This window comes from Zingiber officinale, chromosome 10B (genome assembly GCF_018446385.1).
Source record: "Zingiber officinale cultivar Zhangliang chromosome 10B, Zo_v1.1, whole genome shotgun sequence".
In the NCBI taxonomy this organism is placed as follows: domain Eukaryota; kingdom Viridiplantae; phylum Streptophyta; class Magnoliopsida; order Zingiberales; family Zingiberaceae; genus Zingiber; species Zingiber officinale.
The window spans coordinates 8,048,374-8,071,390 of NC_056005.1; the positions used below are offsets into that span (position 1 = coordinate 8,048,374).

Sequence of the window (23,017 nt, forward strand, 5' to 3'; positions counted from 1 at the left end):
GCCACCTTCCGCTGCATCGGATCGTGTCCATATTTGCAAGATCGAGAGTAGATCGTTATAGCCAAAGTGTCGGAGGAGCTCAAGGCACGTTTATCCCGTGGAGCGTGCTGATCGAAGAATTGATATACTTGAGAGTGCGGCCTCGCACGGGGCCATATGACAACCATGCTCTGTGAACAACAATCATGACCATGCATGAATCATGATAATTTTAAGGTATAATATATATTTAATTCCATTTTGTTCAGAGAAATTTTAAATAAAGAAAAGGACACGAGAAACGGGTTGACTGAGGCACCGACGTGGCGGCCAATGCGCGAGGTTGTTTGTTACGGAGGAAACAGAATGACGTGACGGGTTGTGGTGGTGCCGCGGCCGTTGCGTTCCGTTCCGTTCCGCCCCGTCACCCAACCGAACTCCTTGTTTCCGGTTAGTTTCTCAATTTCGGTGCGGTTGCAGCGACATGACGTCAACCGCCGCGGTTGGAGGATAAGATCGAAGCGTGGGGAGACGACGACGGCGACGGCGACACGGTACGCACTGTCTCAGCTTCTCCTCTCCGTCACGTAACGATAACCCAAATCGGGTCGGTAAAATGAACCCCTGCGTACCCGATCCGATCCCCGAATCTCATTTGTTTGAATTTTCCTCGAACCGGATCTTCGGATTGTGGATCAGAATCCGATCCGAACTGAGGAGGAGAGAGAGAGGGGGACAAAGAAGTGGGAGAGGGGCGACACGTGTGCGTGAGCCAGCTGTACCCAATTAAACCGCCTTGGTGGTGCGGTCGCCGCCCAACTCCCCCAGACGCTCTATATTACTCCACAAACCTATCCCCGTCTTCTTAATAGAAGGATTCAGGGGTGCCTTGATTTGTCGCTGCAATTCGGTTCGCTAGGGATTGTTGATCGGAGGATGTCGATGGCGGCGGTGGGTCGGAGTAGGGCGACGGAGCGGATCAAGGGGCCGTGGAGCCCGGGGGAGGATGAGACGCTGCGGCGGCTGGTGGAGCAGCACGGGCCGAGGAACTGGAGTTTGATCAGCCGGTCTATTCCCGGGCGGTCCGGCAAGTCGTGCCGCTTGCGGTGGTGTAACCAGCTGTCGCCGCAGGTGGAGCACCGGCCCTTCACGGAGGAGGAAGACGAGACGATCGTCCGCGCCCACCGCCGGTTTGGGAATAAGTGGGCTACGATCGCCCGACTCTTGTCCGGCCGCACCGACAACGCCATAAAGAACCACTGGAATTCCACCCTCAAGCGAAAGTCCTCCTGGCTGACCGACGCGGCGGCGCCTTCGGGCGGAGAGGAGGAGTTTCCGACCCCGCCGCTGAAGAGGGCGCGCAGCGTCGGGCCGGCGCTCGCGTCCGCGGAACTTTGTCTGAACCCCGACAGCTCTTCCAGGTCCGATTCGAGCGACTCCAGCCAACGAACGCAGGCAGAAGCAGCGTCGCAGCTTCCGGTTGCCAGAACCGGAGCCGTCGCGCCGCCGCCTTCCTATTACTCTCCCCCTTTTCAAGAGCAGCAGTGCGACTTCACGGCGGAGGCTCCGGCTTCGGCTTCTCAGCCTCCCGCCGACGAACACGATCCCCTGACGTCTCTGACGCTGGCTCTGCCCGGGTCAGATCGAGTGGCGGACATGCCCGACCAGAAAAAGAGCAGCAGAGATGACTCCTGCAGTGATGCGCCGAGGCAACTCGAAGAGACGACGCCGCTGCTGCCGGCGGAAGGCGGCGATCCGCCTTTCCAATTTAGCCAGGAGTTCTTGGCGGCGATGCAAGAGATGATCCGCAACGAAGTGAGGAGCTACATGTCGAGGCTACCGCTTCTGGAGGCTTCCATCCGCGACTCGGCCCACAAGAGCATCGGGCTGATCAAGATCGACTCGGATTAAACACTTTTTCTAAAGGTGAGAAAAATGCTGAGATTCTAGAGCCATCTACTTCAAATTCACTACTTTTGTTGAAGATCCGTGCTTTTTTACTAGCTTCTCTGCTTCGAACTAGAGATTTACCACAATGCATCTCTTGCTAAGAAATGCTTAAATTGTTTAAACATCAATATAGAGTTTATCAATCGCTCCTTTGGCAAAATTAAAAAAAAAAAATCGAAGTTGACTACTCCAGCAATCTTCAACAAACAAAGTTGTTTGTCGATTACTGAGAACAGAATTAACAGAGGTGAATTTTAGGCCTGAGGCCGTTGTCACCAGCTCAGGCACCTGTTGAAATGTTGCTGTCTTCAACCTACGAATCAAATTGGCCTCTGCATTTTGTCAGAAACCCGATGCTATCGTCGTCATCTTCTTCTTCGATAAGAAAGGCTGATATTTATTTTGTTGTTCCGTGGACGTTGAAGACATCTGTTTGGCAATTGCCATCGGTACTAAATCCCCCTCCCGCGAAAACCATTATTGCAGGAAAAGGAAACGGAAAGAAAAGAGGAAGCCAAAAGAAACTCGTTTGCTGTGCCGTCAGATTCAACCTTTGTCTCTTTCTCGTCCCATCAATACGCAACTCACATTGATCACGTGTGAGTGAAAAAAGCTATTTTCGACAATTTTTATCAATTAATTGCTATGCAATCAACGGCGAACTCGATCGAACATTAAACTACGAACTCATTTGAACCAGGATAATTATTGCCAATGATTAAAAACCAATAATTGAATTGCTTAATTATCGTCGTCGCTGATACTATCAGTGACCCAGGACCACCAGCTCCTGGTCGAACTCAAACCCTTGGGACTCGGCGCCATCGCTGTCGGGCGACTCCTCTTCTTGGCAGTTGGTGCTTCCAGGTGGGCAGTCGATGGCGGCGGAAGATGATGCTTCGTCGGCGGCGGTGTGTTTGGTCAGCGAGGCGACGGTGAGGAGGGCCAGGAGAAGCATGCATGCGCGAAGGGAAGCCATGGCGAAGGTATGAGTAGAGTCTAGAGAGGAGGAAGGAGGCGATTTACATAGGCGGTGGAATTAATGCTAAATTTAAGCCATGAAAAAAGAATGGGAGGCTGGAAATTAATTAGGTGATCACCGTACATTCCATCGATTTGACCGGTTAAATCCGTATTAGAGATGTATTAGACAATTAATCCTAGAAATCGGAATGGTACGCTAGTATTATGGAAGACAATAAATATGAGTTTAAGTATAATTCTTAAAATTAATATTCGGCTAGTGGAATATTTTTAATTGGAATGATCTATTTTTTTTTTACGTTAGTAAAAAATAAGAGAAAAAAATTAGGTGTAAGAGAAAGTTGAATGTAAGAGAAAAATATAAAGTGAGAAAAATTATGATAGGAAAAAAAATAAAAAGTGAGAAGTGTGGTGAGAGAAAATGAGAAGAGAGAGATCATGATAGAAGAAATTGAGGAGAGAAAAAATATGATTAAGAGAGAAAATAGAAAGTATGATGACAAAAAAATAAAGAGAGGGAAAGTGTGATGAGAGAAAATGAGAAGAGAGAAAGTATGACGAAAGAGAAATTGTGATCAGAGAGAGTGTGTGTGATGGGAGATAATAAAGAGAGAGAAAGTGTGATGAGATAAAATAAGGAGAGAGAGTATGATAGGAGAAATTGACGAGAGATAAAGTGTGATGAAAAAATGAGGAGAGAGTGTGTAATGAGGGAGAAAGTATGATGAAAGAGAATGAAGAGAGAGAGAATACATAGAGAAAATGATAAACAATGTATTGTGGCAAAAAGCGAAACGCTCGCCCTTTCTCCAGGTACCCGACCCAAGGGCATCACGAGTGAGGTAAATCGCAACATCCGAGCGAGCATGTGATGGACAGGGTGTAATACGGGGATAGTGGATTTATTCCCCAGCTGCCTCGAGGATCGACCCTGCGACCTCATTGTGGCAACACCCGTCACATACCAACTCGGATGATCCACGGGGTCAAATGATAAACAATGTATGTGGAACCGCCACATCAGCGACCCCTCTAGAGCCGGTCCCACGAATATGGAGGGAGGTAAATGCAGGTACACAGGTGGAAAGTGCATGACAGAGACGTTAACCCCAGGCAGTGACACCCCGGGGATCGACCCCTGGACCTTTTAGCCACAGAACCATGCACTCCCCATTTGTGCTACGCCCTGGGGACATGATGATAAACAATGTATAAAAAAAAAAAAATGTGGAACCGCCACATCAGCGGCCCTCCTAGAGCCGGTCCCACGGATATGGAGGGAGGTAAATGCAGGTACACAGGTGGAAAGTGCATGGCGGAGACGTTAACCCCAGGCAATGACACCCTGGGGATCGACCCCTGGACCTTTCAGCCACAGAACCATGCACTCCCCATCTGTGCTACGCCCTGGGGACAAATGATAAGAGAGAATAAGAGAGAATATAAACAATGTATGATAAGAGAGAATAAGGAGAGAGAAAGTATGCTGAGAGAAAAAATATAATAAGAGAATGAGGAGAGAGGAAGTATGATGAGAGAATAAAGAGAGAGAAAGTGAAATGAAAAAAAAAATATAAATATATTAAAAGTATTTTTTTCAAAACTTAATTTTTATTCTCATTTTATCAAAATCCAAGGAAAGATGTATATTTTATCAATACTTATATTTTAAATTTCATTTCAAAAACTTAATTCCATTTACATCAACTAACCAAGTATAATATTCATGAATAAATCTATTCTCTCATGCGTAAACTCTTAAATTAAACATCACCTAATTTTTTTAAAAGGTTAAATAATACATTGTATTTTTTAAAATTACTAAAATCACAAATACTCCGACAAAAGGGGTGAGGGGTATTTTGAAAATTCTAATCTATGTTTAGGTACTCATCATTTTTTTTTAAAAGAGCATTTATAATTATTTAACTGGTATAACTTACCCAGTTAATACCGAATCTGATGCCATTCTCACGGAAATGCACAGATTTTGTTCTAGAACCATCTACACTGCCTGACGACTGTTTACCACGCTTCGATTCCTTGCCTGAAACACTCGTCACTAAGCGGGTTCGTCGCCGCTTCTTTAGCTCCTATTCTCCGGCGAATTCATGGCGACTGGGCTATCCCGATGCAGCTTGGGCACTTCCTCTACCGTCTCCCTCCACCCTCCTCTTGCCACTTCGAGGCTCAGTTCCGGTCGATCTCCCGGACCTCCTCGTTCCTTCCTCTGCCACCCCAATCCAGAAGCGGATTTACTTCGGCCGGATTGAGATGCAAGGTGGGTCAGAGGGGGCGTCGGATGGGGATCTGGTGCGAAACGGCTGAAGCTTCAAGGGAGAAATTCGAGTACCAGGCTGAGGTAGGTCGCCGTTTCTTCTGCATTTTACTTGCTATCTTGAATTTAAATTTTTTATTTCTTAAATTGCGTCGGATGGTTCTCTGTGCATTTTATTGTTGTTGGGTTGCTTTAAGTCTGTTGGTTCAACTATAGAACTTGACTCTTTGAGCATGGCATCTCAGGTTCTCCTGATATACTTCAGATAAAAGAGATTTTCTCTAACTGAGGAAGATTTTCATTTTGACGACATTTTTGATAAAGAGATGTAGACAAAATAGTTATGCTACCTTAATGTTCAGCAAATTTTATGTTCGTAACAACTTAGATTCTTCTTAGCTCTCTGGATAGACTTGTAATCCTGTTAAGGTTTTAAGTCTATTCTTGCATGTCCTGTTTGTTCCTAAGCATTGGTTTGGCCTTTTGTATTAGTTTCAACTTTCAATCATATATATTCTTTTAAAATAATTTTATACTTTGTGGCTTTATACTTTAAGATGTTGGTTAAATGCATGTCAGTTAGCTGTTGGATTTGATTGTCCATAGTCGGTATAGTCACTGATCCTGCTCCAAGATCCTCAAGGTTGACTCGTTGACTTACTGTTAAGAAAGTTGACCACTTTTGAAAAGATTATTGTTAGGGATCCGTCAGAGACTAGTATCAAATTTCTTTTTGGAAGAAGAAAATATATCCTCCTTTTCTCTCCTTAGCGCTATCCTTTTATACCTTTTCGGTGGACTCTTCTTCTTCTTCCTCTAATTAATGATGTTGCATTAAGTATAGAGGATCTTTGTTTTTGCTTCTTCTATGTATTTGATGAAGCTATAATACTTGCATAATTAATGAGGGAGACAATTGTTTTGCTCCGTCTGACTGTTCCCTTTTCCCATGCACTAAGGGATTAATAATAGGTACTTAATGTAGGCAGCATTAATTCACTATAACAGAACAACATTTCCCCTAATCAAGAGGGTATAGGTTCTCTAGTCGGTGACACAGCTACAGGAGACTAGTCATACAGTGCCTCAAGGATATACCCTTGGGCACATGCGAGTGTCATGTCCATGCCTGGTTGGCCTGATCGACTTGTTGAACGCCATGTACGCCCAATTAGGAGGTACAACTATCGATCGACTAGAACAAGGCTTGTATCTGTAACGACCCGACCCTCTTGGCCCATTTGGCGGTCCATTTGGCGACCTCTCATGTCGTCGACCGTCGGCCCTTATGTCGTCGGCCCATTTGGCGACCTCTAATGTCGTCGACCGACGACCCTTGGCCGTGCCGTTACTCACTAGGACTTTCCACCCCTGGTCAGTGGATTTTTGCTTCTCCCAGGATTCGAACTCTAAACCTCCAGGCTTAAGTATTAGAGTTTATGAATCCTGGTAACCAAGTGAGATTATTGTAACGACCCGACCCTCTTGGCCCATTTGGCGACCTCTCATGTCGTCGACCGTCGGCCGTTATGTCGTCGGCCCATTTGGCGACCTCTAATGTCGTCGACCGACGACCCTTTGGCCGTGCCGTTACTCACTAGGACTTTCCACCTCTGGCAGTGGATTTTTGCCTCCCCCAGGATTCGAACTCTAAACCTCCAGGCTTAAGTATTAGAGTTTATGAATCCTGGTAACCAAGTGAGATTAGAGTTCGAATCCTGGGGGAGGCAAAAATCCACTGCCAGGGGTGGAAAGTCCTAGTGAGTAACGGCACGGCCAAAGGGTCGTCGGTCAACGACATTAGAGGTCGCCAAATGGGCCGACGACATAAGGGCCGACGGTCGACGACATGAGAGGTCGTCATTTTATTGTAATGACACGACCCTCTTGGCCCATTTGGTGACCTCTCATGTCGTCGACCGTTGGCTCTTATGTCGTCGGCCCATTTGGCGACCTCTTATGTCGTCGACCGACGACCCTTGGCCGTGCCGTTACTCTCTAGGACTTTCCACCCATCTTGGTTACCAGGATTCATAATAAGCTTGGAGGTTTAGAGTTCGAATCCTGGGGGAGGCAAAAATCCACTGGCTAGTGGTGGAAAGTCCTAGTGAGTAACGGCACGACCGACGGTCGACGGTCGACGACCCGAGGGTCGCTAAATGGGCCGCCAAATGGGTCGGGTCGTTACAATAAAAAGGCGCCTTTATTACGACTCTTGGCGTTTTCTCGTATCGTCATAATGTCGGCCCGTTTGGCGACCTCAATGTTGTCGAGCGACGGCCGTCTTACTCAGGACTTTCCACCTGGGTGGATTTTGCCTCCCAGATTGAACTCTAACCTCCAGCTTAAGTATTGGTTTATGATTCAAACCCAATACTTAAGCCCGAGGTTTAGAGTTCAAACTCGGGGAGGAAAAATCCACCACGTGTGAAAAGTCCTAGTGAGTAACAGTACACGACATTAGAGGTCGCCAAATGGGCCGACGACATAAGGGCCGACGGTCGACGACATGAGAGGTCGCCAAATGGGCCAAGAGGGCCGGGTCGTTACAGTATCAACCGCGACCTTGACGACCTCGATCAAGAGGCACTATAGCTGGTAGGCTGAACAAGGTTTATATTGACCGCGACCTTGATTCTGACCGTTACGCCATTCCTTATGTTGACCGCCACATCATTCTTTTCGTTGACTTCTTGACGCCATTTGGCGCCCTCTTTGAACCGCCACATCACAAGCCTCTCCCTCTAGTCCAATCGAAGGAGGTGTGAACCCGATTGACTGGAGACATCGACTTAGTCAAAAACCTAAGTGCTCTCTTCCACGTGGAGAGAGAGAACAAAAATCTTCCATATTTATTGAAGCATGTACCAAGGGATTTTGCATTTATGAGGCGTGGTGCTTATTAATGAAGTGTGTCACGCTTCGTAATTGATTTATGATGTCATAACTTTGTTGGGCCAATAGCCTTACAAGGCTTGTGTACTTGATTGTGATCACATCAGGTGATATATTGATCGAGGTTTGATTTGTTGGTCAAAATAATGATTTGGGAAAGGTTCCTCAATAATCGTGCCTGATCAGACGGACAAAAATTAATCCCGCTTACCTTTGACTCCTAATCCTACGATTACCATTGAAGAACCATCAAAGAACCAAAGTTATATTAGGTTTTTAGGGCATTCTCTCCTCCCATGTTGCTTCTTCCTGTGCTAATCTTCGGCTGCGACTTCAGCCATCCTTTCCTCTCAATCTTCTTCATTCCTAGCTTTCACCCTCCGTGTAAGTCCTCCCTTTCCTCTTCATGGTATAACTTTCATTGCCTAGACTTCATTTAGCACTTGTAACCTTCTAAATTCCCAATGTCATTCATTCCATGGTATAAATCCACCCGTTCATCCATGATCGGGGAGCTTCGAGGAGGACTTAGACTAGATTACGACATTCCAACTGATTATGTAATCCGAATACCTCGAAGGGATCAGGTACCCTCCATGCCTCCATCGGGATTCATCACCTTTTTCCATGGGCAGATTGAAAGTGGACTTCGATTTCCAATTCCTGAACTTTTTTGGGACATTTCTGCATATTTTGGCATCTCCCTGCACCAGTTGGCCCCCAAATGCCATTAGGATTTTGTGTGGCGCTGCTGTAATTTTCCGATTGTATGACATTCCTTTGACTCCTACTTTTTTCCATTACTTTTTTCTCCCAAAATGGTAGAATTAGGAGCTTTCCACTTTATGCCTCGAGCAGGATGTAAGTTCTTAGACGGAAACCCGTCCTCACATAAAGGTTGGAAGAATAGATTCTTTTACCTAAAACCACTAGCCCCTTTCACTTTACTGACCAGCTGGCGAGGAGAGCTCCCTGATCCGCCGCTGTACGAGAAATATAAAAAAGACTCAGAATATTTACGGGCTGTGGAGACGTTGATTGGCTTGTGTTTCAATTGCACTACCATTATCCAAAATGAAGGTATGCTCTACCGAGCTCATTTATGCCCCAATGCGGCCGACCTGGAGAAGTTGTGTTGGGGTTATAAGGTTATAAACATAGTCCCACATTGAAAACATTTGAGAAAGATCATGGGTTTATAAGAAAAAGATATCTCCATTGGCATGAGGCCTTTTAGAAAAAGCTCAAGAGCTAAACCATGTGGGCTTAGGCCCAAAGTGAACAATATCATACCATTGTGGAAAATCTAAATTCTTTCAATTCTTTAATTGATATCAAAGTGAGGTCGCTCTTCACTCTACTAACCGTCGGAAGAAGCACCAGTCAGAGCCATAATTCAAGATCGAACCATGTGGGTGAAACCTTGAACGAAGTAGGGGAGGCTACTCAAGGGGAGGCCTTGAGCAGGTAAAGAGTGACTCGATACTTGAGGGAGACCATGTGGTCCTTTGTTTGAGGGAGAGATTGTTGGGGTTGCAAGGTTGCAAATATAGTCCCACATTGAAAACACATGGGAAAGATCATGGGTTTATAAGAAAAAGATATCTTGATTGGCATGAGGTCTTTTAGACAGAGCTCAAGAGCAAAACCATGAGGACTTAGGTCTAAAGTGGACAATGTCATACCATCGTGGAAAATCTAAATTCTTTTCGATCCTACAAGTTGCTCGGTAAGTCTTTCCTCCCACTCATTTTTTGTGAGAGCTAATTAAAATTTCTTGTTTGCTTGCAGAGGAAACCATGTTGAGTGCCTCAATGAGCAAACTATTGAATACGGAGTGAGCACCATTTCGGGCGTTAGCTACACTAGAGGTTTCATCAGATGTCGCTGACAGAGCATCCACTGAAGCCGATCTACCTCCTCCTCGAGAGCCCATGAGTGCGGGTGTGGAGGTGGGATCCTCCAGCCAAGCTGGAGCATCTACCGAAGGAGGCTCTTCAGTGGTGTCTCCTCCCGCCAAGCTAGTCAAGGAAGTCGCACACTGCACCTCCCCTCCAGTCGAAAGTGCTCCTCTTATCTAGATCGAAGAGGTAACAGAAGAGCGAATCGAGGGAGACACCGAGTGGTGGCCCCCTCTGAAGTAGTGGCCAACTCCTCTACCACTAATAAAAAAAACGTAAATTCCTCACATTGTCCGGCCGAGTGGTGGCCCCCTTTGAAGAACCATTTCACCGACTAGGCGCAGGCATTATGATAAGAGAACCGTCGACAAGTTCTCACCAGGCCTAGATGATCAACTTCTGAGACACTGATTGGCGTACCCTCGGGCTCAATAGGAGGGGAGTCTATTCCTGAGATTGAGGCATCTACAGGATCAACAGTTCCTCGGATTCCCCCAAGCCTAAGTCTATTTGAAGAATTGTCACGTCAAGCTGGTCCGCTGAAGCTGTTTAACACTGATGATTATGCTAAGTCTTTACACAATTTGGATGTAATCGTGGTTAGCCGCGCTGCTCTAATGCATCCATTCCTAAGGTATACACTTGAAATTTAGCACTGCTAATTTGTTTTGCGCCAATTTGCTAACGTACCCTTTGTAGCTATAGACAGAACATCTACACGTCCATAACTGTATCCCAGACTTGGTGAAACAGATCGGACAATTGCTGAAATAATTTGTCGATCTGGAGGCATGTTTATTAGAATTATCCTGCTTATTGGAGGAACTTGCCCAGGCAAAGGAAGAAAGTCTCCTACAAGCAAACTTAGCCGCTAGACTCCACGAGAAGCTAGAACTATCTAGAGCACGAGTATTCTCCATACAAGCTGAGCTGGACGAAGCTATGCAAAGAGAAAAACCCTCTCAATTACAAATAAGCTCGTTGACAGCTGTTCGGGATGAACTCTCTATTGGGGTTACCGCTCGGGAGACTCGACTTGCTGACCTGGGCAAAGAAATTTACGACCTGCACGACCTAATAAACCAAGCGAAAGTAGAGGCTACCTCTTCTCAATAATAAGCAGCAGAAGCCATTCAAAGTCAGGTAACAACACAAACATAGCTGGAGAGGTGCAATTTGAACTGACCTCCTACAAGGCTTGAGAGGAAGAATGTCGAGCGAACTTTAAAGTGGAGTTCCTGAAATCTGAGGAGTACTTTGGGTTGTCAGCTGCTCAAATCTTGAAAAGAATGAAATAGGGCTTTGAACAAGCTATTCGTCAGTTTATCCAAGTCGGGCTAGTATCCCAAGGTAATGAACTAGAGTTTTTGGACATAGGTAAAGTATGTGAAGAATTGCCTGAGGCTCTGTAAATGTTTGATGACTCCCCAAACTTGACAAGCCACAAGGCTTTTTGATTTTCTTTTAGATAAGTTGTTTATCTACTGAGCTATTTTGCTTGGATTTCTCATTGTTGATAGATTGTTGTTTCATGCACTTAAATGTTTGATCGAGAGCAATACTATATTCTTGATCAATATCACAGCCACCATCCCGAGTGCAGAACACTTAGTTGGATTTAGACTTTATAGGAAAATCCCGTTCGGGAAGGTTGAACCCTTGCATATGAGAATGACTTTAACTAGTTTCCAAGCTTCCGCTCGGGGAAGGTTGAACCCTCTCATAGGAGGATAACTTTATTAGCTTCCACTCATGGAAGGTTGAACCCTCGCAAAGGTGGATAACTCTATTAGCTTCCGCTCGGGTAAGGTTGAACCCTCGCAAAGGTGGATAACTCTATTAGCTTCTGCTCGGGGAAGGTTGAACCCTCGCATAGGAGGATACTAGCTTCCGCTCGGGAAGGTTTAACTCTCGCATAGGAAGATGACTTTATTAGCTTCCGCTTGGGGAAGGTTGAACTCTCGCATAGGAGGATTCACTCGGGAAGATTGAACCCTCACATAGGAGGAGAACTGTTATTATCTTCCGCTCGGGAATATTGAACCCTCACATAGGATATTCACAACCTATATGTTAATCAACCAAAGTTGGAGCTTTTGTTTCTGTAAGATTAAACATACTTAAACAAAAAAAAGTAGGCAATAAATAAGGGATATTAACCCTTATGAACCTCTGTAAGGCTGCAAATGATTGGCGCTCCAGGGTCAGGATATTTTTCCTCCGTTGAGTTCTTCCAGATAACAACTCCCCGTACTCAGCTTCCTGGTAATCCGGTAAGGACCTCCCCATTGTGGCTTCAACTTATTAACATCACCAACTGAATTAATCCTGCTCTACACTAGATCTCCAACTTGAAATGATCGGGGGATCACCCTTTTGTTATATGCTTGCCTCATCCTTTGTCTATAGGCTGTAAGCCAAGCCGCAGCTTTATCTCCGACTTCAGTTACTAAGTCAAGGTCAATGAGGCGCTGCTCGGTATTATTCGCTTCCTTGTAATTTTGTCGCCGAACAAATTCTTCTCCAACCTCTATTGGTACAACGACTTCCCCTCCATATACTAAGTGAAAAGGAGTTTCACCAGTACTTTCTCTTGGAGTTGTACGATATGTCCAAAGAATGTTTGGGAGTTATTCAACCCAACTACCTTTAACCTGATCCAATTTGATTCTAAGACCTCTAATGTTTTCCCGATTCACAATTTCAGCCTGCCCATTACTTTGTGGGTAAGCTACAAATGTGAAAGTTTGTTGAATACCTAATCCTTCACACCATTCTCGAAGCTTACATCCTTGGAATTGCCTTCCATTGTCTGATACAAATTTGTGAGGAACCCCATATTGGCAAATAATGTTTTGCCATAAAACCTTCATAACCGCTTCTTTTGTAATTCGCGCTAGGGCTTCAGCTTCCACTCACTTTGAAAATTAGTCAACTATGACCAATAGAAACTTCTTCCACTGTGGGCCGATCGGGAATGATTTCACTATATCCATCTCCCATTGATCAAATGGATAAGAGACAGTGGAAGTATTTAATAGTTCGGTAGGGCGATGAAACAGTGGTTGCTGCCTTTAACAATGCTCACAAGTAGCAACAAATTTGGTTGTATCTGCTTATAATGTTGGCAAAAAGTAATTGGCCAATAGAAGCTTGCGAGCCATAGCTCTTCCTCTTATAAGACTGCCACAGATGCCTACATGAATCTCCCTCATGACATAATCAGTGCCATTGGGTCCAAGATATTTGAGAAAAGGATGAGCAAAAGCTTGGAAGTATAAATGCTCCCCTATCGTTGTATACCGAGGGGCTCTCCTCCTTAATAAATGAGCTTCGGATGAATTAGCTCGTCATGCGCCGTGTTGGAGGAAAGAATTATAGACGTCCTACAATCTGTGTCTTGCCTGTCAATCTAGTCTATGTGCGCAACATATAAAGTGTGAGCGACTGGATCCTCTTTAGCCTAAGTGGCCAAGGCACTTGCCATCTTCTCCAATTCATCTGCCTTGAGGTTGTCCTATCGGGGTATTTTCTTAAGGGGTACCTCTTGAAAATCGGTCATTAACTTTTCATAAACTTCCGCATACCGCCTCCATCACTCGTTTCGGATCTCGAAGGTTCCCTCCAATTGCTGGGCTATCAGTTGTGAATAATCAGAGTGTATAATTATCCGAGTGGCTCCCACTTTTTTTTGCCGTTTGAAGACCAACCAACAGGGTCTCATATTTCGCTTCATTATTGAATGCTCGAAAGGTAAGTCGAACGGCTAATTGTAAAATGTCCTGTCGAGGAGAGATTATCAATACTCCCACTCCACTAGCCATGCGTGCCATCCACATATACTTTCTAAGTTTCGTCTGAGTTGGTATCAGAAATTTCCACCATAAAATTGATTAGAGCTTGTGCTTTAATTGTCGTATGGGGTTTATATTGAACATCATATTCTCCAAGCTCCGTTGTCCATTTAACTAGCTGTCCTGAGACTTTAGGGTTGATCAGGATCCGACCAAGCTGGCTATTCGTAAGGACAATGATGGGATGAGACAGAAAATATGGCCTCAACCACATAACGGTTAAGGCCAATCCTAACACTAACTTCTCTGGCACGGGATATCTACTTTCTACATTTTTTAATAAATAGCTATGGAAATAAATTGGGTATTGAACTGTACCTTCTTCCCACAATAAGACTAATCCAACAGTCTGCTTAGTTGCCGATAAATATAAAAATAATGTTGCTCCTACTATAGGTTTGGATAATACAAGTAGATCAACTAAATATTCCTTGCGCTTGTTGAAGGCTTGATCACATCTGGCGTCCCACTCAAATTTGGATGCTTTACGGAGGACTTTGAAAAATGGTAGACTTCGATCGGCCATTCGGGAGATAAATCTAGACAGAGCTGTTACTCGGCCTACTAATCTTTCTTTAAGATTTCGCGGAGGAGCCATACGCTACAGAGCTTCTACCTTTTCTAGGTTAGCCTCGATGCCCTGTTCAGTCACCATATGCCCCAAGAAATGCCCACTCTTTACTCCAAAGACACACTTCTTTGTGGTTAATTTGAGCCTAAGTCTCCTCAAAGTATTACAAGTCTTTTGAATGCCCGTAATTAAATCTTCACTTGGATTGTTTTTATGAGTATGCCATTCACATAGACTTCCAGATTTCGTCCGATTTGGTATTTAAACACCTGATCCATCATCCTCTGATAAGTGGCTCCTGCGTTTTTAAGACTGAACGACATAATGGTGTAGCAAAATGTCCCGTCTGCAGTGACAAAACTTACTTTTTCTTGATCACTAGGAGCTAATGGGCTTGATGATAGCCCTGATAAGCATCCAATATATAAATATACTCACACCAGAGGCTGAATCTACCATCTAGTCTATGCGAGGGAGGGGATAACAATTCTTCGGGCACGCTCGATTGAGGTCCTAAAAGTCAATATATACACGCCATTTATCACCTGGTTTTGGTACTAACATAACGTTTGCCAACTAACTTAGGAATTGTACCTCTCTTATATGTCCTGCCTCAAGGAGTTTGTCTGCCTTTACTTGGATGATCTCATTTTGCTGAGCACTAAAATGTCTCCTTCTCTGTTTGTCTGGTCGAGAATCAGGAAATATATTTAATTTGTTCTCTATCAAAAATACCTTTGACTTCATTTGCTGACTAGGAAGAGACATCATAGTTTTTCCTCAAGCAGTATTCCAACTTTTGCTTTAAGTGTGGTTCCAGATCGGCAGATATTCGGGTAATGCTATCTTCCTACTCAGGATGGATGCAAATCTCCTCTTGTTCATCTTCCTTCGATCGATGAGGTTTCTCATTTTCAACCGGTCGGGGCAAGGGTTCCAGCTTTTACTTTAAGCGCGGTTCCAGATCGGCAAAGATTCGGGTGACGCCGTCTTCCTGCTCAAGATGGATGTGAATCTCCTCTTGTTCATCTTCGGTCGGTGAGGTTTCTCATCTTCAGTCGGTTGGGGCAAGGGAAGCTCTTGGGCAATTTGAAAAGTTTCAAAGTTCTACGAACCTTTCGGGATTCTTGCCGAACAATATCCTCGTAACATTTTCGGGATGCTAGTTGATCACCTCTCACTTCCATCACTTGGTTACCACTGGAAATTTGATCTTTTAGTGATAAGTGGAAACGACTGCTTGGAAACCATTTAGTGCGGGTCTCCCCAAAATTACATTGTAGGATGAAGCGATGTCTACCACCATAAAAGGTGTTCTCCTGGTCCTCTTCAGAGCAGCGCCCCCGAGTGATACCGAGAGGGAAATCACCCTGCGTGGTTGTACTTGATGTCCAGTAAACCTCATCAATGGAGTAGCTAGGAGTTGCAACTCTTCATTATCAATTTACATTTGATCCTGCTCTAAGATCCTCAAGGTTGACTCGCCGGTTTACTTGTAAGAAGGTTGACCACTCTTGAACAGATTATTGTTAGGGACCTGTCAGTATCTGATTTCTTTTTGGAAGAAGAAAATAAATCCTCTTTTTCTCTTCTTAGCACTATCCTTTTATACCTTTTTGGTGGACTTTTCTGTTGGTGCAATATCCCTCAGGTCAAGGTTGACCTGGGTAACCAAGCTGAGTCTTGGTTTGGGTTTAGATGTTTGACAATAAGATATTGATTGAAGAAGAGTCAAGTAGGTCAAGGTTGACTCGATACTTGACTGGGAAGTCCTAACTGGGATGTTAGGCAAAATGAAAGACCTAGTGAGTGAAGCTAGGCAGTATGAAAGTCCTGGTGAGTGAAGCCAGGCAGAAGAAAAGTCCTGGTGAGTGAAGCCAGGCAGAAGGAAGTCCTAGTGAGTGAAGCTAGGCATGGAGAAATCCTGATGGGTCAGGGAAGCCTAGTGAGTGAAGCTAGGCGGATGGAAACCCCGTGAGTGAAGCCGTGAAAGTCCCAGTGATGAAGCTAGGTGGAAATCCCGTGAGTGAAGCCGTGAAAGTCCTAGTGGTGAAGCTAGGCGGATGGAAAACCGTAGTGAGGCAGGTGAAAGTCCCGTGAGTGAAGCGCAGGAAAATCCTGGATGAGGATGATCGGACATCTGGCGGAAGTCCAAGTAGGTCAAAGGATCGATTGGATACTGGCATGAAGAAAAGTCCAAGTAGGTCAAAGGATCAACCGGATACTTGGCACAAGAAAGTCCAAGTGGGTCAAAGGGATTGACCGGACACTTGGTGAGAGTCCTAGCAGTCGAGGGAGTGACTAGATGCTAGGCATGACATACCAACAGTCGAGGTTGACCGATGTTGGTTTGGGAGGTTCGGGACTTGGTTTTGGACAAAAGTCTTGGATCGATCCGCGGATCGATCCAGCTCGGATCGATCGCTGGATCGATCCGACTGCCCAACCGGACAGAGCCTCTGGATCGATCCGTGGATCGATCCAGGTCCCGATCGATTCGGATTGAACTCAAGCGATTGACAGCTACCGGATCGATCCGTGGATCGATCCAGCGCTTATCGCACGAGGCGCCGGATCGATCCAAAGCCTCTCCGATCGATCGGGAACATTCGAATCGATCGGATCCGACCGCTGGCATCGCTATAGCCGCAGCGTCGATGGCCGCGGTATCTCTTCACCGATTCACCTGCAGCTCGCCAACTCCTCCACAAAGCTCGGATCGCCGAAGGATCTTGGAAGCTCTCCAAGTCAAGAGGCGGATCAAAGCCAAGAAGAGAAGCTAGGGTTAGGGTTTTGTACTCATTGTAAGCTTGTATTTCTTGTATCCTTTCCCTCTCTTCTTGTATTGAGTCTTGTAGGGTTTCTCCGCCCTTGGTAGTTACCATAAAGGAGAGTTTTATTTAGTGGAGGGTGTGTGTGTTGGTGTGGATCTTTGGATTAGTCACCTCTTGTGAGGTGGATACCAAGTAAAACCAACCGTGTTAGCGTTGTGTGTTTGTTTCTGTATTTTCCGCTGCACATCTTTGAAGGAACAAGCAACGCCGAGCACCGAGCGAACGCGACGAGCTATTCACCCCCCCCTCTAGCTACTTTTGGTCCTAACATTTTCTTCTTCCTCTAATTAATGATATTGTATTAAGTATAGAGGATCTTTGTTTTTGCTTCTTCTATGTATTTAATGAAGCTATAATATTTGCACGAAGCTCCCACTATGCGGGGTCTCGGGGAAGGATCCATTGTACGTAGCTTTACCTTACTTTTTGCAAGAGACTGTTTTCAGGATTCGAACCCGTGACCTTTCAGTCACAAAGTAACAACTTTACCGTTGTGCCAAGACTCCCTTTCCCCATGCACTAAGGGATTAATAATAGGTATTTAATGTAGGCGGCATTAATTCACAAAAATAGTGACATAACAACATTTCCCTGGTCGGTGACTCAACTACAAGAGACTGGTCATATAGTGTCTCAAGAATATACTCTTGGACACATGCGAGCGTCATGTCCATGCCCGATCGACTTACTAAACACCCGATCGGAGGTACGTTCGCCCAATCGGGAGGTACAACTACCGATCGGCTAGAACAAGGCTTGTATCAACTGTGACTTTGATGAACCCCGATCAGGAGGCACTATAGCTGGTCGGCTGAACAAGGTTCATATTGACCGTGGTCGTGATTCTGACCGTCACGTCATTGCTTATGTTGACCACTATGTCATTCTTTTCATTGACTTCTTGACACCATGTGGCTCCCTCTTTGAATCGCCACATCAGTCACAAAGAGGTGTTTCTCAGGGAACTTGTAAGGTTGGTTTAAATATTTGTATTTTATCCTGTATGTTGATTATAGTGACAGATTACTGATAAAAAAATGTGATATTTTTCTAGTCGATTTTCTTTCTATATTTGTTGGAGATACAATATAGTATCATTATTTGGGTATATATGGTCAACTAAGGTTGAGAGTTATAGTTATGTATTCTGTTGCCCTTTTTTCACAATCGGTACATATTCTATCATCTTAAAATTAATACTACAAAAAAAAAAAAAAAGTAACATCATTTCCTTAATATGGTCTCAAGTGGGAAAGCTTGATGTATATATATATATACTTCCTTTAACTGCAATGTTAGTTCAGTTCATCTTTGTTGCAGTCTTAGATGGATGTGCTGAAAACATCATTTTGCAACAAGTGATATGGTAGCTCTGAATGATGTTTTACTCATCTTCAGTGACATTAACGTGCTCCAAAAAAAATGCTACAGAAATTTGTTGGAGTTGTGTACTTTTGTTGAACCCAAGTATGTTTTTGCATTTATGTTGTGATTGCTGGCTGGTATACCAGATTTTTATGACGTTGAAAGTTGCCTTCCAGGTAAAAGAGCAATCATCTTTTCATTTTCTTTTAGCTGTACTGAGTTTTTTTTTTTTGGCTTCATGAATTATTGCTCATAAGATATATACACATTCGAGAAGTGTTTTTAGCACAATGAAGATGGTTGCTTTTGTTGGTAGCAAAAAAGTGAAACTGTCGTCTCGACGACCCCTCTAGGGTGGCCTCCCACTGTCTAGAAAGGAGGTAAATCATGAGGGGCTTCGCCTAGCAATAACAGCGCATGCAAGAAGAGGTTGAGGCAACTAGTGAAGCATTGCACACCTATTGGGAATTGACTCGAGACCTATTGGTAGTAATACCCTTGCATGAGCTAACTGCGTTAGCCGTGGGGGCAAGATGGATGCTTTTATTGACATGTCATTCCGATGTGGTTTGGTTATAATATAGTATGCTTGCATTATACAGCAATGCAAGTGATGCTCTGGACTAGCTGACCCCACCTAGTGGGTTGTAGATTCCTTAGCCGCTCGGAGTCGACTCTAGACCTATTGGCAGTAACACCCCTGTATGAACCAACCACGCTAGCCCGTGGGGACAAGATGGGCGCTTTTATTGACATGTCATTCCGATGTGGTTTGGTTATAATATAATATGTTTGCATTATACAACAATGCAAGTGATGCTCTGGACTAGCCGACCCCATCTAATGGGTTGCAGATTTCTCGCTAATGAGTGATGCGGTCATTAGGGTGACCTGGAAATTCGCATCAAGCCTGATCTAGATAATGGTACTATAACAATAATGTATTTCATTTCTTTTCCCTTTACTTCTGTCGTTCTTATGAGTTATGTAAGCAGTTTGTTTAAACTGACAGAGATATTGGTATTGGAATGACCAAATAAGAGCTAATCGATTGCTTGGAATTGTTGCTCAGCGTGGAACATCAACATTTTTGAAAGCTCTAAAGGTATCCCTTTTTTTTCCTGCTCCTTGAGGTTTCAACATCCTCTTATGCCACGTTGATCATCACCAGTTTGTACTATTTCACATTTTTTTATGGGATGATGCTTAGGAGAACAAAGACCTTGGGTCAGATAATGGATTGATTGGTCAGTTTGGTGTTCGTTTTTATTCAGCATTCCTTGTTGCTGAAAGGGTACACATTGTGTTGTGGCACTTCCTATCTACTTGGTAGTTGAAAGATGTCTGATGGTGCTCTCTGAGTGCTAGATTATTATTGCTTATTGCTGAACAGGTTGTGGTGTCAACAAAAAGTCCAAAATCTGATAATGAGAGAAGAAACCGATCCTGAGAAGTTAATAAAACATGGAACTCTGATCACCCTGTTTTTAAGGAGTCCAAATCCTCTGGTCCGTAATCCCCGGTCCCTTCTTGGTCCTTTTCGCAATTTGCACGTAGGATCGCAGTCGGAATCCAGCCAAAATTGGCTACGATCTCCCCTGAGTTCATCTTCCCACCTAGGTTATAGTTTTGGGTCGAGCCAAGCGGCCGAAGGCCGCCGGCGGTGGGCGGGCCGCCCCCTACTCGCTCCCCCTACTCGGCACCATACAGCTCACCGCTGGCTCTACCCAAAACTATAACCTAAGTGGGAAGGTGAACCCAAGGGAGATCCCAACCAATTTTGGCTGGATTTTGACCATGATCTGACGTGCAAATTGCGAAAGGGACCAGGGATTGCAGACCAGAGGATCTGGACTTGTTTTTAAGAGTATAGATACTTGAGCTTTATGTGGCCCCTAAAACTTGAGTTCTTGTTTTCTATAGTCCTCGTATTTTTTCCTCTTATTATCAGCCTGATGATAAGTTTGAATTTATGGATCCATCACGAATTCAAGGATTGGTCAAAAATTACTCTCAATTTGTTTCCTTCCCATGGCAGGAGAAATCAGGGGCAGTGGAGGTGAAGGCATAGTTCTTTCCTGATTCTATATGGATTGATCATCCATATTCATGCTGATGTTCTGCTTTTTTTCTCCTTCCTGTTTGGTGTTAGTTGTGGAATATTATTTTTGCCAATGTTTTCATGGGTTGACTACATTGGATAGGTTGAGAAAGAAGAGGAACCAAAAGAAGGAGAGGAAGCCAAACCTGAGGTAGGGTTTCTTCTGTATGATTCAATTGCTTTTATGGGCAACCTGGTATCTCACTTCCTGCTTACTGGCAGGGTGAGAAGAAAAAGAAGAAAACTGTGACTGAGAAGTCAGGCCCGGCTGAAGGCATAGGCCTATAAGACCTATGCCTAGGGCCTCCATATAATTAGGGCCCATTAATATTATTTTTTTAAAAAATATATTTAATAATTAAAATTTAATTTTAATTACAACTGAGCGTTTCATTTCAAAAAATAGCGCTTCGGCGTTTCGATTTTCGTGCAGGCGTGCACGATGTACAGTGATATATACTTACCGTCACCGTTTCGATTTTCTAGCACATTGTACAAGACAACCGTTTCGTTTTCCATTTTTCATGCACAGTAATCCACTGTGCAGCCACCTATCCCAGCCACCTAATCCAACGAAATTTCAATTAATTATATAAAATAATTCTTCTAGTATTTTATATAAAACACTACAGCCGCTTCGTTTTCCATTTTCCATGCACAGTATGACATTGTGCAGCCACCTATCCCAGCCACCTATTCCAACGAAATTTCAATTAATTATATAAAATAATTCCTCTAATATTCTATATAAAACACTATAGAACTTGATTTGCTCAAGGTTTTATTCTCATCCTGCTAATATTTTCATGATTTTATCCTCTAAATTTCATCCACTGTAATCTGTATTTTTTATCCTTCATCATCTTGACGATGATTCTTTCAGTCTCAGAAATACTGAATACGACAAAACGCCCTTCGCATTTCTTAATCGTCAGGTAATTCTTGAAATGTTATTTATTGTTCTGTATAAATAATAAATTATTGATGAAATAGACCCAAATATGAAATATGATTGGAAAAATATATTATTAGCCGTTGTATGAAATTTTTTTTCTCATTTTTTCTATCTCGCAACGAAATTACTACCATTACAAACTTATATGCACTTATCTCATTTATTATATATTTGTTAAGTATAATTTATTATAAAATATAAACTGCTTAAATTAACCGATTCAAATCAAATTTAATATTTTATATTTTTTATTATATTTGTGCAGGTTAATAAATTTGAAATATTATTAAATTAAAATTACACGGCGTAAATTAGATTTTATTGTTCATTTAATTCTAAGTAATTTTATTTTGATAAAATAATAGAGACTTATATTTTTTTTCTAACTAAATTTTACATAAAAAATTATTTTAAATTAATATTTTATTTTTAAAAAAAAAATTAAATCCACCATTATCGGTCCTTTTTCATAAAAAATTAAATGAAAAAGGGTGAGGATTTTTTTTTTTTAAAAAAAAATATTAAAGACCTAAATAATTTTTTTTTTTTGCCTAGAGCCTCGTAGAACCTTGAGACGGCCCTGTGAGAAGTATTGGGACTGGGAATTAGCAAATGAGACAAAACCTATGGGTAGGTTTCAGTATTTGATGTCTGCTATTCATGACTTGAGTCACTTGGATTCCTTGTACACGATGTGTTGGTTTTTTTCATGGACCTGTAATAAACCACATCGTTGTTAAATATCAGATGTGAAATCCAAAGGAAATCAAGAAAGATGAATATAATGAGTTCTACAAAAAGGTATTCAATGAGTTCCTGGATCCTCTTGCTTACACCCACGTCACCACAGAGGTATTTTGTAACTAAATATATCTTGAGAGATTCTGGAAAGCAGAACCAGAATCAATATGCAGATAAATTTGACATAATTCTTTACTAAACAGGGTGAGGTGGAATTTAGGAGTGTTCTATATATACCTGGAATGGCACCTCTAAATAATGAGGATATTGTAAATCCCAAGACAAAATATTTACGTTAAGCGTGTTTTTATTTTTGATGACTTTCATGGTGAACTGGCGAGCTTAAAATAAATCATTTCTTGTTTGGAGATATATGTAGTTGTATTATTTATAAACACTTAATAGTTTATATATCTCAATATGCTGATGATTAGTCCAAATTTTCAGTTTCCTCAGTACTTGAGTTTTGTAAAGGGTGTAGTTGATTCAAATGTCCTCGCATGTCTCACGGGAGATCTTTCAAGAAAGTCGAATTGTAAGTTGTTTATTTTTGATAAATTTCTCCCTGTTGACTACTTCTGTTGCTCTTAACAGGTAAGAATTATGCGA

The 23,017-nt window shown here is 43.2% G+C and overlaps 2 protein-coding genes across 4 annotated transcripts; both read left to right on the forward strand.

Moving 5' to 3' along the window:
* Nucleotides 1-795: 795 nt before the first annotated feature.
* Nucleotides 796-2,072, forward strand: LOC122030115 (transcription factor MYB44-like). The gene has a single exon (XM_042589270.1). It carries the CDS (start codon nt 916-918, stop codon nt 1,888-1,890), a length of 975 nt encoding a protein of 324 aa, XP_042445204.1. The 5' UTR covers nt 796-915; the 3' UTR covers nt 1,891-2,072.
* A 2,821-nt stretch (nt 2,073-4,893) lies between these two features.
* On the forward strand, nt 4,894-22,989 carry LOC122029566 (heat shock protein 90-5, chloroplastic-like). 3 transcript variants are annotated; one of them, XM_042588609.1, is made up of 7 exons: nt 4,894-5,275; nt 18,928-19,536; nt 19,624-19,716; nt 20,816-20,863; nt 20,935-20,969; nt 22,257-22,297; nt 22,415-22,989. In XM_042588609.1, the coding sequence occupies exons 2-7, from the start codon at nt 19,534-19,536 to the stop codon at nt 22,444-22,446; spliced, it is 252 nt and encodes an 83-aa protein (XP_042444543.1). In that variant the 5' UTR covers nt 4,894-5,275; nt 18,928-19,533; the 3' UTR covers nt 22,447-22,989. The 3 variants fall into 3 exon arrangements, with proteins under 3 accessions (XP_042444543.1, XP_042444541.1, XP_042444542.1); XM_042588607.1 differs by lacking the exon at nt 18,928-19,536; XM_042588608.1 differs by lacking the exons at nt 18,928-19,536; nt 20,816-20,863; nt 20,935-20,969; nt 22,257-22,297; nt 22,415-22,989 and adding an exon at nt 20,650-20,807.
* The last annotated feature ends 28 nt before the right edge of the window (nt 22,990-23,017 follow it).